Source organism: Pangasianodon hypophthalmus, chromosome 13, assembly GCF_027358585.1.
Source record: "Pangasianodon hypophthalmus isolate fPanHyp1 chromosome 13, fPanHyp1.pri, whole genome shotgun sequence".
NCBI classification, from domain to species: Eukaryota; Metazoa; Chordata; class Actinopteri; order Siluriformes; family Pangasiidae; genus Pangasianodon; species Pangasianodon hypophthalmus.
The window spans coordinates 8,574,325-8,591,445 of record NC_069722.1 but is presented as its reverse complement, the minus strand read 5'-3'; the positions used below and the strand labels follow the sequence as shown (position 1 = coordinate 8,591,445).

The 17,121-nt window shown below is 41.3% G+C and overlaps 1 protein-coding gene across 3 annotated transcripts in view; it reads left to right on the top strand.

The window, feature by feature from the left end:
• The window catches only part of spop (speckle type BTB/POZ protein), a 93,956-nt gene extending 77,436 nt beyond the window's left edge, over window positions 1-16,520 (top strand). For all 3 annotated transcript variants that reach the window (XM_026916186.3, XM_053239043.1, XM_053239042.1), the window contains 5 exons: window positions 2,276-2,453; window positions 6,380-6,435; window positions 11,576-11,698; window positions 12,865-13,007; window positions 15,407-16,520. In XM_026916186.3, coding sequence (XP_026771987.1) covers window positions 2,276-2,453; window positions 6,380-6,435; window positions 11,576-11,698; window positions 12,865-13,007; window positions 15,407-15,551 — 645 coding nt within the window. In that variant the 3' untranslated portion in view covers window positions 15,552-16,520. The remainder of the gene's footprint in view (window positions 1-2,275; window positions 2,454-6,379; window positions 6,436-11,575; window positions 11,699-12,864; window positions 13,008-15,406) is intronic.
• The last annotated feature ends 601 nt before the right edge of the window (window positions 16,521-17,121 follow it).

Here is a 17,121-nt window from a genome sequence, read left to right as displayed (position 1 = left end):
TGTGCGTGTGTGTGTGCGCGCGCATGTGCATATACAAACACACACACAAACACAGACAAACGTGCACAAACACTCACTGAGCACTTTATTAGGAACACCTGCACATCTCCTCATTCATGCAGTTATCTAATGAGCCAATCGAGTGGCAGCAATGCAGATATGGGCCAGCAGCTTCGGGTAGCGTTCACATCAACCATCAGAATGGGGGGAAAATGTGATCTCAGTGATTTTGACCGTGGCATGATTGTTGGTGCGAGACAGGCTGGTTTGAGTATTTCTATAACTGCTGCTCTCCTGGGATTTTCCATGTCGGGTTCCACTTCTGTGAGCCAAGAACAGAAAGCTGAGGCTGCAGTGGGCACAGGCTCACCAAAACTGGACAGCTGAAGACTGGAAAAACGTGGCCTAGTCTGATGAATCTCAATTTTAGCTGAGGCACACAGATGGTAGGGTCAGAATTTGGTGCCAACAGCTTGAATCCATGGACTCAACCTGCCTTGTGTCAACAGTCCAGGCTGGTGGAGGTGGTGTAATGGTGTGGGAAATGTTTTCTTGGCACACTTTGGGCCTGTCAATCATTGCTTGAATGCCACAGCCTGTTTGAATATTGTTACTGACCATGTGCATCCCTTCATGGCCACAATTTTCCCATCCACTAATGGCTACTTTCAGCATGATAATGCACCATGTCACAAAGCAAAAGTGCACCTGAAAAATCTGCAGGAATTATGTGATGCAATCATGTCAGCATGGACTAGAATCTCAAAGGAATATTTCCCATATCTTGTGGAATCCATGCCATGAAGAACTGAGGCTGTTTTGAGAACAAAGGGAGGCCCTACCCGGTATTAGCATAGTGTTCCTAATGAAGTAAATTCACCATCCTGCTTTCAGTTCATGCTGAAGTCAATCCCAAAAAGACCCCAGGTGATTGAACTTGGAAGTTTGAGCACAGCGCTATATATGTCAGTATTTCAGCGACATGAAGAACTTGTCTGTCAGTCAGAAAGCCCACACTAGGAGCCACCACTTAAGATGAAATAATGGAATACAATACAAGCTGTTTCATTCTCATCAATCTTCTCTCGTGACATGTCTGATCCTTTTATTCCTCTCTCTCTCTCTCTCTGTCATTCTCTCTTTTCCCTGAGGTGAACATTTAGTCCTCCATTAAGGACATACAAGGGTCCTTGACATTTAATTTCCTGTTTGCGGTGCACTTTTCCCCTCTGCCTGTGTGCCGCTCTCTACTCCCACACGCTCCTTTCTTTGGTGTCTGTCTGTCAGCACATTATGCTCCGAGTGTGTGTTTGTTTTTCAAGTTGTGTGTTCCACATCTCTGTTTCTCTCTTCACATTTCACACTCTGTGTGTGTGTGTGCGTGTGTGTGTGTGTGTGTGAGAGAGCGAGATGAGACATTGTCCGCCTTGAGCTCTTGCTTGATCCCTTTGCTATGATGAACCACGTATTATGGGATGTTGGTCAGGTGTAAAACTAGTCTGGCATGAAGTGCTCTGGAAAAAAGGTAATTTATTCTTTTCTGATAGCCGTGGGGAATGGAATTTAATTATAGCTGAGTTAAAAAAAAAATTAAAAAGCTTCCATCTGTTGGCTCCACAAGCCGCATGTAAATGTGCGCGCAATTATGACTTTTCATTTTATTTGCTTCCCGATTGGCATATCATTTCGAGTGTGTGTGCTCACATTGTAGTGTGTGTGCAACTTTTATCTGTATTTTTTGGATTGTGATTTTTGGATTTGTGTGTGTGTTTCTGTGCTTAAGTGTGTGTGCCCTGTAGAGAGATAAATGAATGTGCTTGCTGTCTGCAGGAACAGGTGGCAAAGTCAGCATGGTGGCCCTACACACACACACACACACACACACACACACACACACACACACACACTCTCTTTCTCCCTCTCTCCCTCCCTCTCTCACACTTGCCACAGACAAATGGAAGCAATTTGTGTAAATTAAGAGATAACTAGATATCTACTCTTGTTCGACATGCTAGTGTCCCTCTGGAGTACCTGTAGTTTAGTGTCTCGAGTCGCTTTAGAACATGGTCGTCATTTTGACTGAAATATGATCTTCTGAACAGATGAGCTAACGTCTGGAAGCTCATAGGAAGTGTTTACCAATAGAGCGATGAGGACACGCCTTTATTGTCAAGGAGACAGCGCAGGATGTTACGCTGGGCTACTGGGGATTATTGATGCTTTTATTAACTAGTGTTTTTTTGTTTGTTTGTTTTGTGTGTGTGTGTGTGTGTAGGTCAGCGTGGTGCAGGACTCGGTGAACATCTCTGGACAGAACACGATGAACATGGTGAAGGTTCCGGACTGCAGACTGGCTGATGAGCTGGGTGGGTTGTGGGAACATTCTCGCTTCACAGACTGTTCACTCTGCGTCGCTGGCCAGGAGTTTCAGGCACACAAAGCAATCCTAGCAGGTAACACACACATGCGCGCACACACACACACACACACACACTCTTCAGGAGAGGGTAATAGTACAACTTTTACTGTATATTAGTGCTGTCCAGGCTTGTGTGATAGAGCCATTTAATATTATATTATTTTATATTACATATTATATCGTATTATATTAATATTTTATTCTCTTGAATTATTTTTTAACTTGGGTTATTATTCTCAAGTTATTTATTTATTTTTGTTTTGCATTTACTGTTAAAAAGCTTGCTAACTGAACTTTCAATCATGTGACTGTGGTTCAGTTAGCTGCTCTTTGCCAAACGCCACACTTAATTTATCCACACTTAAAATGTAGGTTTTTGGCTTTTAGACACTTAGCAGCAGTAGTGCCAAATGTTGAAAATATAAAGAAACTAAGCAGGAAGAAAATGTCCAGCCTTATGCAAAAGAAAACCCATGTTCCAGTCTGGCAATTTGTTTTGGATTTAAATGTGATGAAAAGGGTCAAGCACTCAATCTGAATGAAGTGACATGCACAATCTGAAACAGACAAGCCATTACAGAAGATAGTCAATTTTCAGTTTCCCTACAGAAATTTCGTTGCTCTACAGAAACATGGTGCTGCTGCTATGTTTTTAGGTTTTATTTTTTGTGTGTTTGTGAGTTTATCTGTTCTGGATGATTAAATTATTAATCAAGATTTTGTTTAATGGATAAAATCAATCTTGCACAAGTCTAGTGCTAGTGCTGTTGGAATATTTTTTTTTTTATGATGTTTAAATATTTGAAGGCAAAAAGTCCATTTTGGAATGTTTAACTTATAATCGCCTAACATCACTGCAAAGTTTATTTCTTGAAATGTGTTGAATGTTTTTGATAAATGAGCCTTGTTTGCTTGGTTTGAGAAAAGGACTAGGAATAAATGCACAGTTATTGCATAATTGATATTTTAAAAATTGTGCATCATTCAAATATAATAATGAACAAATTATGTTTCCTAAAAGTGATGTTATGTGCAAGTAGTTATTTTCCAACATTCACTTACTGGAATCAGTCTTTGTGTGTGGCTCAATCTTAGATGTTTTATTGTGGTTATCTATATCTATATCTGCATTTATAACAAGGTTATGTCTTACCCTATGTAGGGAGCATATATAGTGAATACAAAGCCATTCAGTTTAAAAATTCCATTTAGATAATGGATTGAAGAAGGATTTGTACGTGGATCCCTTTTAGGAGAAAACTTGCTAGTGACAGAGTTGCTGTAGATGAATAAAAATCAAATCTGGAACAGTTTATGATGACGTAATTATAGTGCCTTATCCATTTTCTTTGCTTTTATTGTCTAGTACTAGTATGTACTCTATAGTACCCTTTCTGCATACTCTGCACTTGTGTGTTCATTTGGATTGAATATGAAAGTCATCCAGTGGAATTGTACCTAAAGATTAAAAACGTGATCAAACACTCCCCCCCCCATCCCCCCCCCCCCCCCCCCCCCCCCCCCCCCCCCCCCCACACACACACACACACACACACATTACTCCTGCATTGCAGTGGAGTTCTGCACTATAATTCCAGCCTATATAAAAGTCATAGAAATGACCAGAGTTAATATTGCTCACCTCCTTTCTCCCTGTTCCACCATCACTCATTCCTCTATCGCCATTCCTCCCTCCCTCTGTCTCTTAGCATGTCGCTCACTTCAGTCATGGCCCAGCTGAAGCAGCGATCCTCGTTATCTCTCCGTATCAGCTCACGGCTCGTTAATCGCTGAGGGGATGGCCGGTCGGAGTGGGTCGAGTCAGTGAGAGAGGCTGGAGTGATTAGAGCAGGCTGCAATGTGCCAGACGTCACCTGGTATTCAGACACTATCAGGGAGGCAGAGCTAGGAGCTGCAGGTGGCACAAAAAATGCCGGCCTAAGATTAGCCTTATCTAGAGCTGTCAAAGTTAACACCTTAACTTTAACACGATTTTCTAGCATCACTATTTTTGGCGTCATTAGCACTTCTTCATAGTAATTCTTTAAACCATTCTTAGTTCTCTCTAGGCTAGAAGCTCACACGCTGCAGACTGAAAGATGGAGAATCCTGCGACTTGTTTAACCCTGCCAGCAGTGCGAGCTGTTTCTTTGTATCAACAAGCTGGCACTGAAAATTATAAATTTAAAAACAGATGGTCTGACCTGCTGCCTGCTGCATTTCTCACACTGCTGTTTGGTGTATAGAGGTTTTTTTTTTTTTCTTTTTTCGTCTTCCATCTTAGTCAGTGATGATTTAGATGCAGTTCTCAGCCTTTTGGTAGGTCTCATTCCAGCCACTCAGAGGGTTTTATTTAGAGGTGTGAAAACTGCAGCTGCATTTATTGACTGTGGTGGAGAAAAAAACAGAATTGATGTGTTTTATGACTGACAGGATGAAATCTGCTTCGTTTTGTGGTGAAGCGTCTCTGTACAAAACCATTATGACTGGCTTAAGGGCTTAATAAATGTAGTCTACTGGACGTCAGTGAGTAATCACTGTTTCTAATCGTAGTTACAGATTCCACTGTGTTATTCTGATGAAATCTGGAAACTGTGCCAAGATGTTGCAAAGCAGTGGACCATTGAAAAGGTGGTCACTACGTTCCTCATAGATCATGCTCCAACTGAGGCTAAAGCGAAGTCTAAGGAACATGGTTAATGAATACCTGCCCTAATGCTGGGTGATTTTCACGATTACTTTGATTAATTTAAATTATTGTTTTAACACAGTTTTCAAAATGTTCTAATCGAGATTGTACATGTTTACATATACATATTTACATTTTTAATAAAAAATCTGCTGTTTAAATTTTAAACCAATACCCACCCACCACCTCCTACACTGCATGCATAAATTTAAAAAAAAAAAAAAACAATCAAAAACAAACCAAAAAAAAAGGTCCAAGATGGAGATAGGCAGCACTTCACTGAGGACTGAGCTTATAGCAAAGAAAAGTGGATGAGTGATGTGTATATTTTCCTCCTCAAACAGTGAACTGTATAGTCAGTGTTTTAGATTTAACAAGTGAATATATCTATATGTTGATTAATCTAAAGCTAATACTTGTATATACAGTATAACTCGTTTAAAGGTAAGAGGTTCTACTTCTGCGCAGTCATGTTGATTTGCCCTCACTCCGTAAACGGGGAAATAAGTCAAAGTTAAGAAGAATACCCAAAGCTGACTTCTCAGTTGCGGTGGCATTTCATGTCATGAAAGACATGTTCCCCATTTACTCTGCTGAGAAAGAAGGGGTCACTGAGTTGTGTCAAAATAATAACAGCATCATCTATAGTAATTAGTGTAAACAATAGTGTTTTTTTAATTTAAAATAATAAACATTGTTTACACTAGTTGCTATCGATTGTGCTGTTACTCTTTTTGCACGTATAAAAATTGCACAATAAAAATTGAAATCATAATTAAGAATCATTCATAAATTAAAAATATCATCCAGCCCTAACCATCCTGCCCTGCAATGCACAGTCTGCAACACACAGCCACCACCCATTTGACAGCACTGTTCTTTTCATAACAGTCATTATCATATGTCCTAGAGGGAGCCAATGCTTTGTGCTCTCGTTCTGAGTTTGAGCATATGGCCGCAGGTCCCGTATGATTTTTTTCTGCTAGGGATGATGGAGGATTTGCTCTCTCTTATTATGGTAATTAAAGGTGCAACCAGATGGCAGTCTCAGGTCAGAGCAGGGTGATGATCTAAGATGGCGTCTCAGTCTCTTATTCATGTGGAATCATCTAGAAACAGCTCATCTTTTCTAATTCTACTTACATTTATTGTGCACAGTCACTTTTTTTCTGCATGGCTGATAATTACAAATGAGTGAATGCTTTGAATACTGATGATGTCCGAACCTTAAAGCTTGATTGACGGAATTTCACCTCTTCCTTCTCTTTCAGCTCGTTCTCCTGTTTTCAGCGCCATGTTCGAGCATGAAATGGAGGAGAGCAAAAAGGTATGTTTTTTTTTTTTTTTAAACCCTCTCCCCTTGTTTCTCTCTCTGTGACTCTCAGTTGCCTTGTATGGCTTTTATTCTCTCATTAAACTTCAAAGAGGGGAACAAAGCTCCCACGGTGTAGGAAGCAGTAAAAGACGCAGAGCCTCCCTCAAACTCTTTGGTGTGTGCTACTTGATAGTCTTAGATCAAGTGTTATTCTAAGATCTCGTTTAGTCGTCCTACAGTGCAGAAGTGCCTTAGTAATCTCTCTTTAGGGAAGACGTCTGCAGTCCACACGCCTCGTCAAAATACAGCAGGAACCAGGAGCGAGTCTTACTGGAGCTGGATTAATTCAGTTGATGCAGTTATTTGTAGTTCTGTACATCAATATGCAGCATACAGAATTCAAGATACAGAATTAAAGTCTAGAACCAAACAACAAACTTACATCCTCATTTAAAATGAATGGGAATGCTCCCACCGGAATTAGGTATGAGAGGTGTTCTCAAACAAGGGGTTACTTGAAACTCGCAATCTCCTCTTTTGTTTTATTCTTTTATTTGACAAAACTTAACATTAGAAACATCGCTGTATCTACAGAAAGGGATTTTGTCTTTTGAAATGTTACTGCAACTCGCATTCAATCAAGCCACATTTAAATTGGGTTTAATAGGGCTTCTGGATTTTCTAGTTTAGTAAATACTTCTTAGTAAGATCAGAGTTTTTGATTTGAGACGCAACCCATGACATGGCAGAAAGCACAATCCAGCCAGCAGCGAAACGTTTTAGAGAGAAACAGAGCTCGTCGTCGCTCTGCATGAAATCTGCAGCCCCAACTATACTGGATGTGGCTTTCTCCTACAGCACGCCTGTCGTGTTTTATTCCTTATGTTTCGTTCGAAGCTGAATGTGGCAGCTGAAAGAGATGCGCCCTTTCAAACACCTCCTGACTTCTTGCAAAGCTGTGTCAAGAAACACATGCTCATCCTTCCCACTAGACTGGTTAGCCCTTGCAAGGAATATCATTTATGGTTTTTAGTCACGCACCTTACCCATATGTTACTGACATAATAAAATGTTCAAATATAAGTGTTGTTAAAAAATGTAAATCTGGAATTAAAAGAAATGTAGGGTGGGCAAGGCTTGGGCTCGCAGAAAATTCATAATGGCCATTTTAGGGTATTTTGGGAAACTCTGAGGTATATTTCGAAGAATATTTTGTTTAAAAAAAAAAAAGGTCCAATTGCTTTAAACTTCCTTGGAAACGTCCTTGGTTAAAAAGCCTGTAACTAAGGAGTTACCTTTTAATGAAGGCTTAACCAATAATGATTAGTTCACAGCTATAAAGTAGACTATATGAAGTGGATATGTTTTGTTTCGTATTGGCACTTCATGCTATCATGCCACACACTCTGAACTAAGGGGAGGTCTGCTTTAAACTTGACAAGGGAAGAATAAACACATACTTCTCTCTCCATTCATCTACAGATATTCTGTTGTATTTTTTTTTTTTTTTTTTTTTTTTTTTGGTCAATAATTTTGACAATAATTTACATAAATGCATGTGGATGGTTAAACTAAGACAGAAGATCTGCTACAGAAGACGTGACGGTTTGTATTTAGAAAACTAGAGTCTCAGAACTGCAGCCATTTTGTTTTATACGTTTGTCATCTCTGCTACGTCTCTGCTGCAGTATGTAGTTACACCACTACAGCATTCGGTCCGCTGAAATACTTTGCTGTGTCTGCATCCGGATCTAATCTACAGAGACTGCACACGTGACAGACACTCGACAGTCAGAAGCATATAGCATTAGTTCTAGTACATTGTGCCATCACCTCTCATGTACTCAAGTACTCAAGCTATCAAAATGACCAGAATGCACATATCTATTAAAGAGTTGTAATAATATTATTTAAAAAAAAAAAAAAAAAAAAAAAAAAGATTCAGAATTGGCTAGACAAGGAGTGTGTCTGAAACATAATGCTTCAGGAATTAGGAAGCAACATCCAAATGGAGCGGAGTCCTCCGTCTGTCGTATGTCCTTTGTTGTGCTACATATCCCATAATCCTGTGCTTTAGCTCTGGCACAGTGGTGGAAAACACTGAGATGAGGGAGCAGTTTGTGGACAAATAAGTTGTTTGTTTTTCAGTTTGGAGAAATATGTGGTGCTTTATGTGGTACAGTCACTAAACCCAGGAGTATGTTAGGCAAGCTGAGCTGTGGCTGTTAATGTAGTTCAGTATCTTGGCAGGAAAAATAATACGCTGTGAACCTCAGTGTAATATCTGTGCCTTTTTTTTCCTACACAGTGACAGCATTGTCATAACCCGCGCGTTCCTGACGCAGCACTATTCACTATTATCCTCTCACTGACACGCTTCCTGATTTCTCTGTTTTCTCCCTATAGTTTCTTTCCTTTCACCGCTGGGTCACTCTGCCATTTTTTTCTCCTCTCATCTTTTCGCACTTCCCTCTTTCCTAGAATTTCATCATACCTTGTTTTTTTATTATATTTTCAGATGTGCTGGAATTTGGGATGTCTAGATTTGGCTCTGGAGAAACAGTTTTTTTTTTTTAAAGGCATTTCCTCTTGTTTGTTAAGGGGATCTTCAGTCTTAACAGGTTCTAGCATCTCACATGCTCTCTGTCTTTCTTTCCGTCTCTCTCTCTCTCTCTCTACTTTTCTGATCCTTTCGCTTGCCTCTCTCTCTCCTTGTCTTTCTCTCTCGTCTCACCATGTCTGTCTCTCTCTTTTCTCCTGTCTCTATTTTCCATGGGCTCCCTCCCTCTGTTTCCTTCTCTCTGTTTCTCTGTTTCTTTGTCTTTCTGTCTGTCTCTCTACCCCATCTCTCTTCTCTCTCCCTCAGTCGCCTGTTCACTTCTCGCTCTGTGTTTCACTCTCTCCCTCTGCCTCTTTCTCTCCGTCTCTCTGTCCTGTCTGTCTACCTCTCTTTCTATCCCAGTCTCTTTCTCGCTCCTTCCATCTCTCCTCTCACTATCTCTCTACCCCGTTTCTCTTCTCTGTCCTCTGTCTTGCCATCTCTTCCATGTTTCTCTCTTCCTGTCTGTCTCTCTACCCCATCTCTCTTCTTGTCTTGCTCTTTCTTTCTCCCCCCATCTCTCTGCGTGTGGTGTAAAAGAGATAGTAGATATTTACAGTATATATAGTGTAATATTAGGTATAATGGGTAAGGGAGTACGTTTGAACATCATGTCCGAGTGTAACTAATCTGAAATGATGTGATGCGCCATCGTTTTTGATCGTACACATAAGAGTAATACATCGTTTGAATCTGTAAAGGGTCTATTTTTATTTGTGTACACTCACAATATCAACAAATCATTGTGCTTTTGAAAAATAAAGAAAATATACAGGGTGTGCTTTCAGCCGTCTCAGTCTCCGCGCATATCTGTTTGAAACGCGTCACTAAAATGAACCGAAACTCAGCGAATACTTGACACACAGAGATGAGAAATATATCTATGGAAAGCTTGAGGTATCTACTTTTAAATTAAGCGAGTCAAATCGAAAACGAATATTCTCAGTTTATGTAATCCATATGAAAGCAAGGAGAGGTACAGTCTTTGTAATTTCTAAGGAAAAGCTGAATAAGTGGATGCCAGTCTATACAAAGGCACATCAACTCAACATCAGTAAGAACAATTGTTGCAATTGAGGTGTGCGCGCACGTTTGCGCGTGTGTGTGTGAGAGAGAGGGAGAGAGAGGGAGAGAGAGAGAGAACCTCTGCACATACATTGTGTGGCTCTTTTGTTAGTCAGATGTTGATAAATGACTGCTTGAGTGAAGCCTTGCTTTGACCTTTCCGTTTGAAAAGTGTGAACTTAATTTAGATTTGTGGGTTTTATAGACTTGTTTTTCACTCTTCCTTTTTGCTTAGTCACAGCAGAAAGGTGCATGTGTGTGTGTGTGTGTGCGCGTGCCTGTGTGTGCTTTATTGTGGAGCTCTATTGCGTTGACCTCAGTCGTGTTGTGCGGGTCGCCGTGCTTTGGATAAAGCAGGATTGTAATTGGTTCCCAGGCGGAGCAGGAAAAAAGGTGCTCGGTGGCTGTTAGCACAGCGGTGAGCGATAAAAAGCTGCTACAGTGGCCTGAGGCGAGAGAGAGAGTAGGATTAATGCTAGGAAATCAACCTGGAAGGAAAAAAAAAGAATAGAAAGAACATTGTGGTTTGTTTCTGGGTTTTTCCTACTCGAGTCAGAGAGAACAGGTTCCGTCCTTGTGTCGGGTTGGTAAGAGTTTTATTTGTGAGGAAGAGGCACTGATGTTGATTTTTCTGAAATAAGGGGATGATAGGTGTTCATTGTTTTCTGCTTCGTTTAGAATGATTGTATCAGGCTAATCCCTGGATTGCAGTGTGCGTGCGCGATGTGTACACATAGTGATGTTGACAGTGTGTTGAAGGTTGTGTAGCAAACAAAGGATGCTGTGTCCTTAAAGTTCTTAACAGGTTCATATAAATCACACTAAACCACTTCCACATAGGATGTGCCTTTTAACCTGCTTTATGTCTTTTTGGTTTAGTGGTTGAGTATGATGTCTTATATTTGATGGATTTATTTTGGCTCACCGTGTGTGTGTGTGTTTCAGTTATACAGTCATGTAACAGTAAAAACAATGGTGAAAAAAAGCTAAATGTATTAGATTAGGAGAAAAAGCTTTAGGAATCAAAGCTCTGGTGTACTGCCCAGTCTCATGTTCTGACTTTACTAAAAAGTGGTAGCTAATGTAATATAATAACTTATACCACTGCAGGGTTGGATTCTCGAATCTGATTGGTCAGAAGGTGTGCATTGTTTTTGTTTCACCGCATAGCTCGGACAGCAGTTCTGGCTGTAAGATGAACGATAGGTTTATATTAATGCCCCCATTTTAATATGTTGTTGCTTCTATAGTAACAGCTCATACGCAGTCTTACATAATCTAAGACTAATAATGAACGTGGAAAATGTGTCACTGACATTTATTTAACATTTGTGGAAGAAGTCTCGGTTGTAAGTGCTAAGTTTCGTTTACCTTTTTTCTGTTGCCATATTTCAGGATCAGTGAATGAAAGAGTTTTACGGACAGAAGGGAGCTGTAGTGCAGCTCAACAATATTAATGTTGTGTTTTTATGTTCTTGTGTTTTGCAGAACCGAGTGGAGATTAATGACGTGGAGCCCGAAGTGTTTAAGGAGATGATGTGTTTTATCTACACCGGGAAAGCACCCAACCTGGACAAGATGGCCGATGACCTGCTTGCTGCTGCTGACAAGGTAAAACACACACACACACACACACACACACACACACACACACACAATGTTCTTGTTTTATTAAGTGAAACAGAATAAGAGAAACACATTCTGAGCAGCACTGATGAAGCCTGTCTTTTGAAAGGTTTCCATTGCATAAGCACCTCACACTCACATTGTCCATCACTTTATTACATCACTTTTCATTTCAGTTTTTTTTTTTTTATGTCGTCGGCTCTTTTTGGCCTTGTGCAGCTTTATAACAGCGGGCTATTCAATGTACTGCTCATAATGGTGCTTATGTTGCAAAAGTGTGTGTGTGAGTGAGTGTGTGTGTGTGTGTGTGTGTGGGGACCTCATGGCCTTTCTTTGTAGCTCTCAGACCATCTAGTGTGTACTGATGGTGGATTCTCTTGTCTTGAAACATCCCAAAGCTCCTCACACATTCTGTCTAGGCACCTTCTTTTTTCTTTATTTTTTTTGCTTTTGCTAGTGTGTGCCTGCATGTTTTGGATGACAGTTAAAGGACAGGCCGAGTCTCAGAGGAAAATGCATGCTTTTAGTTTCTGAAGTCTCTGAATGTCTTGTGTGTATGTGTGTGTGTGTGTGTGTGTGTGTGTGTGTGTGTGTGTGTGTGTGTGTGTGTGTTTGTGCGCGTGTGCTTGTTAGTTTTAAAAGTGACATTATTGCACATTATTATTAAGTATTAGTAATACGTATTAAAGAAAGTATGCGAGTAAGTGATAAAAGCTTTAGATGGTGCTGATTGGGCTATTGGAATGAATCACACTGTTCAAGTTCTACGCACATTTTCATCATTTTTATCTATTTAAGGTTGCCTGTTCTACTTTTAATCACCTAGTGTAATTCTGTATCACTTGATGTAGGAAAATCTGAATAGATGCATGTCATCTCTTTATTAAATATCATTTCTAATTAAGTGTATGAAACACCATGTGCCCTGTAAGCGAGTTGCTCTTCTCCTGTGTTTGAGTCTCAACTTATTTTTATTGTAGTTTCTACAAAACTCTTATGTTGTACTCTGATTAATGAGCATATATAGTAAATCAGAAGCCATTTGGCATTTCTGTGCATTACTATTGGGCTGCAATTTTTTATTCATTTGATGGAATTTATTGGAGTGTATTGGATATCTACATGACATTTCTCTGTCGCTCTGTGTGCAGTATGCTCTGGAGCGCTTGAAGGTGATGTGTGAAGACGCTCTGTGTACGAGTCTGTCTGTGGAGAACGCTGCTGAGATCCTGATTCTGGCTGACCTGCACAGTGCCGATCAGCTCAAAACTCAAGCCGTCGACTTCATCAACTAGTGAGTGGCTGCCCTTTAACCGACCCTGTCCTTTTCTATCACGTCCTAATACTCTCCACTGACACATACCTCACAAGAGCTATAAAGTGTAGATAAATGTTAACCTTTAAGGTAATTTTATACGCCGGCATGGTGGTTGTGGTACAGTGGTTGGTTCAGACCTGCCAGTTCCTTCTTATTGAGGTATTATTTATATTTCCCACTCATAATTAACCTTTCTCTCCACCATTTTGTAGCTGTAATCGAGCACGCCCCCCCCCCCTTTTTATTTTTACAAGCTAACTGATGCAAGTATGTGTTGCTTCTCAGTGCTCCCTTTTCTCAGTGTGCCTTTATCTTCTGTGTCTCATGCTCTCTCTCTCTCCCCCTCTCTCTGTGTTTGTGTGTGTCTGTCTCTCTCTGCCTTTGTCTCTCTCTCTCTCTCTCTCTCTCTCTCTCTCTGTGTCTCTCTTTATGTATCTCTCTCTGTCTGTCTATCCCTGTCCATGTTTTTCCCTGTCTTTCTCTGTAATTGCCTCTCTCTTTGTCTCTCTCTCTCTCTCTGTGGTTCTCTCTCTCTCTCTCTCTCTCATTCTCTCTCTCTCTCTCTCTTTCTCTCCCTCTCTCTCTCTTTTTCTGACGGTCATTTTCTGTCTCTCTCTCTCTCACTGTTTCTTGTTTTCTCTCAATCTCTCTCTCTCTCTCTCTCTCTCTCTCTCTCTCTCTCATGCACGTGCGCTCAGCAACCACAACAATAACACCACAAGCCGCAAAGAGAAATCAATAACCATGACTGCAGATGATACACGCTCACTCTTGAGCCCACATGATGTGCTCCTAGTGGTGCTCTTGCACTTGTGTAGCCACCCAAAATTAGTTTTAGCCACATTTTAATGAAATGTTGTCAGTAGCTTCATAGAATCTACTTTGCTAGTGTTTATCCCATCCTCAGGTGTCCTTGAGATACAGTCTCTGTCCCTGACTGCCAGCTACCAATCAGAGCAAGTAAGCTGGATAGTGTTATTGGTTAATGAAAGTAGAGAAGAGGCTGGACTAGTCTACATCTTCAGTTTAAAAAAAACAAAACAAAAAAAAAACATAGATCAGGTGTAGTGCTGTTTTTCGAAATAGAAAGCCACAACAACAAGGAAATCAATCTGGCAGTAGTGCAGAAACAGTGAATTGTCTATATAAATCACCACAAACCAGTTCTATATGGCAGAGGACTTCTTTAAGCCAGCTCTAACTATTTTCTTTGTTGTGTGGGTGAGAGACCCACTGAGATCTGCACTGCCTGACTTGTGCTTGATGGAGCCACACAGGCAAAATGATATGATTACGGTTGTTGTGGCCATAGTCACAGGAATCATGCACATTCCTTCCATTGTCTTTTGCGAGGCGGTAATGCCAAAAGCATTTTGCCATAATGCCATACATAATGCCAAAAGGCACTTTACAATATTTGCAGACATTTTGTGGTCTGTGTAGGTTTGATCAGCTGCAGTAGAAACAGTACTTTTTAAATACTAGTATCTGATTTGCACTGATGTACTGCACACCACTACTACATCTGTGAAATCCGGTTGCCAGGAATGTAGTCTTTTCAATATCCACTGCTCTAGATAGTTCACCTGCTAGAAAATATTCCTTATGCTGCTACTTTATGATTTCATGCATGTTCACACACCATGCAGTATACAAACACATCCACCCTCAGCCAGTTTTCTTGTGGTTTCGCAGCCTGGCCCCATTTCCTAAAATGATTGTATGTTCACAATCACCGTTTTTCCTTTTATTTGTTTATGAGCGTCTTGTGCTCTCCTGGGCGCTGTGTGGCTCCATGCAGAGTAATAGTGGAGCTATTGATCTGTTGAGGAATTGCTGGAGGGTTTTGACTGGAGCATGCTGGGTTGAGCTGCAGCACTTACAGCCTTCATCCTGGCACACAACAAAGCATGACAAAAAACAGCAGTAACAACTACAAAATAGGCTGCATGTGTTATCAGCAGTGCATGTTTATTTCTGTAGGTGTTAGCTGTGTGCTTTTTCCTGCAGTAGCCTACATTCCAGGTATAGAATATCAAGACAGTGGCCCTTGATTGACCTTTAGCATGTTTGAGGTAAATACATTTCCCGGACGAGGGGGCAGGACCGAGCTTCCTGCCAAATCCTGGTTTCGTACAGCAATTAATGGCAAGAATTTGGTGGGGTGAGGTAGAGGACACACCATACACACCCAGACCCACACAGACGCATGGTAAATGTCGTTAAAGGCCATTGGTGTGCGTGATAGTGCAGTTTAGCCCCCTCAGGGAAGAAGCAGATCGAGGACAATATGCGAACAAGAGGTACTTTGTGTATAAAATGATCTTTCTGTCTCTCTCCCTCTCTCTCTCTCTCTCTCTCTCTCTCTGTCTCAGCCATGCATCAGATGTGATGGAGACATCTGGCTGGAAGTCCATGGTGGCGTCTCACCCTCACCTGGTTGCGGAGGCATACCGTTCCCTGGCGTCGGCCCAGTGCCCCTTCCTGGGCCCACCCCGAAAGCGCCTCAAACAGTCATAGTGCCCTTAGCTTTAAACCACCCACCCCCCTTGACAGGACTGCCCACATGGAGGCGCCATTCTTAAATTTACCCCTTAACTTCTAAATATACTCCCTGTAGGGACTCTAGCCAACCCTTGATCCCGAGGTACTGTGTTCTGTAGCGTCCCTCCCTGTCCTCCTCAACGTCCTCAGCCCAATAACCCAGGTGCGCCAGGGAACCTCCAGCAGAACGATCATCAATAGAGGCAGTGCTGTACCCGAGGGTTCCTCCCAGCTCTGCTCCCTCCTCGACTCCCCAACTGCCCAGCCTAACCAGGATAAGCGAGCTTTCATTGGGATCCTGGAGACGATGGTGTCTACAGATTGGATGAATGGATGGGCAAGATGGATGGTGACTACAAATACAGGACACAAGGACACTATCGGTGGACTGTGACCTTCCCCACTGTCCCCTGCGATGGATTCTCCTTTACCGTGTGCGTCATTTGTTCCCTTTCTCAGTGACAGACGGATTTTAGGATGAGAAAAACAACCCAGCTATTTTTGGGGAACTGCAGCGCTTTTAAATAGGTAGCTTGTCTCCTTATGATGACATCAGCATTTCGTTCAGATGTTCAAGTAGGTCATGTGTCTCTTTTTGATGACATTTTTCCCCTCAACCTGTCGCAAGTGTAAGATCCTGAAGAAAGTGACTTTTACCAAACCTTTCTTGCTGGCGTCCTCTGACCCGACTCCTGATTGGCCAGTTGGAGGATAAGAGGCGCAGGTGGACTTCCTGTACATCTCCTGTGTATTGGAGAGTGCGTGATGGCACAGATTGATGGAAGAGGGTTGAAAGAAGGGGAGTGTGTAAATACGAGGTTATATTTCTTTTGATGTTTATTTGAGATTTTCTCCTCCTTGTAGCACTTCTGTATTTAAACCCAGGCTTTCTGTATGAAAACAAAAACTACAAAAAAAAAAAGATAATAAACTTGGCTGTGCTCATGTTTGTTGTTCGACTGTTGTAGTACCATGTTTACCCACATTTCTGATTTTTTGTCCCTTCATGTGTGGGCTTAGTTGTGGGTTGAAATAGTTTCAAGTGTTTTCTGAGGGGTGAAAAAAATCAGTTTTATGGAAATAAGTCTAGCTGACAGTTAGCTGAAGGCTCTTTTCGCATGGGTCTCTGGGTGAAGATGAAGCAGTTATTTCTAGCTATTTTGATTGGGGATTCAAAAAAAAAACCCACAGTGAATCACAGTGCAAAAATGAAAGCCACCTCTTCAAAGTGGGGAGCATAAATGACCTCTCTTTTTTCTGTAGAGCTACAGAGTGAAATAATGATGCACTTGTTCAGATCCGGGGAAACATCACTTCTTGTTAAAGGCTGTATTTGACAAGCAAGAACACACACAGAGTGCCTGTTGTAGATTTTGCTGCTGAGTGCTTTTGGAGATGGACTGTACTTGCTCAGCCTCTTTGCTAACTTTGGTCGAAGCAGTTCTGTTACACCCATGAGCGTAACTAATTTTTGAGAAGTGCTAGGAACAAGTGCGATGAAGGGACTGGAAAAAAAATGGACATGCATATGCAGTAGGTTTCTAAA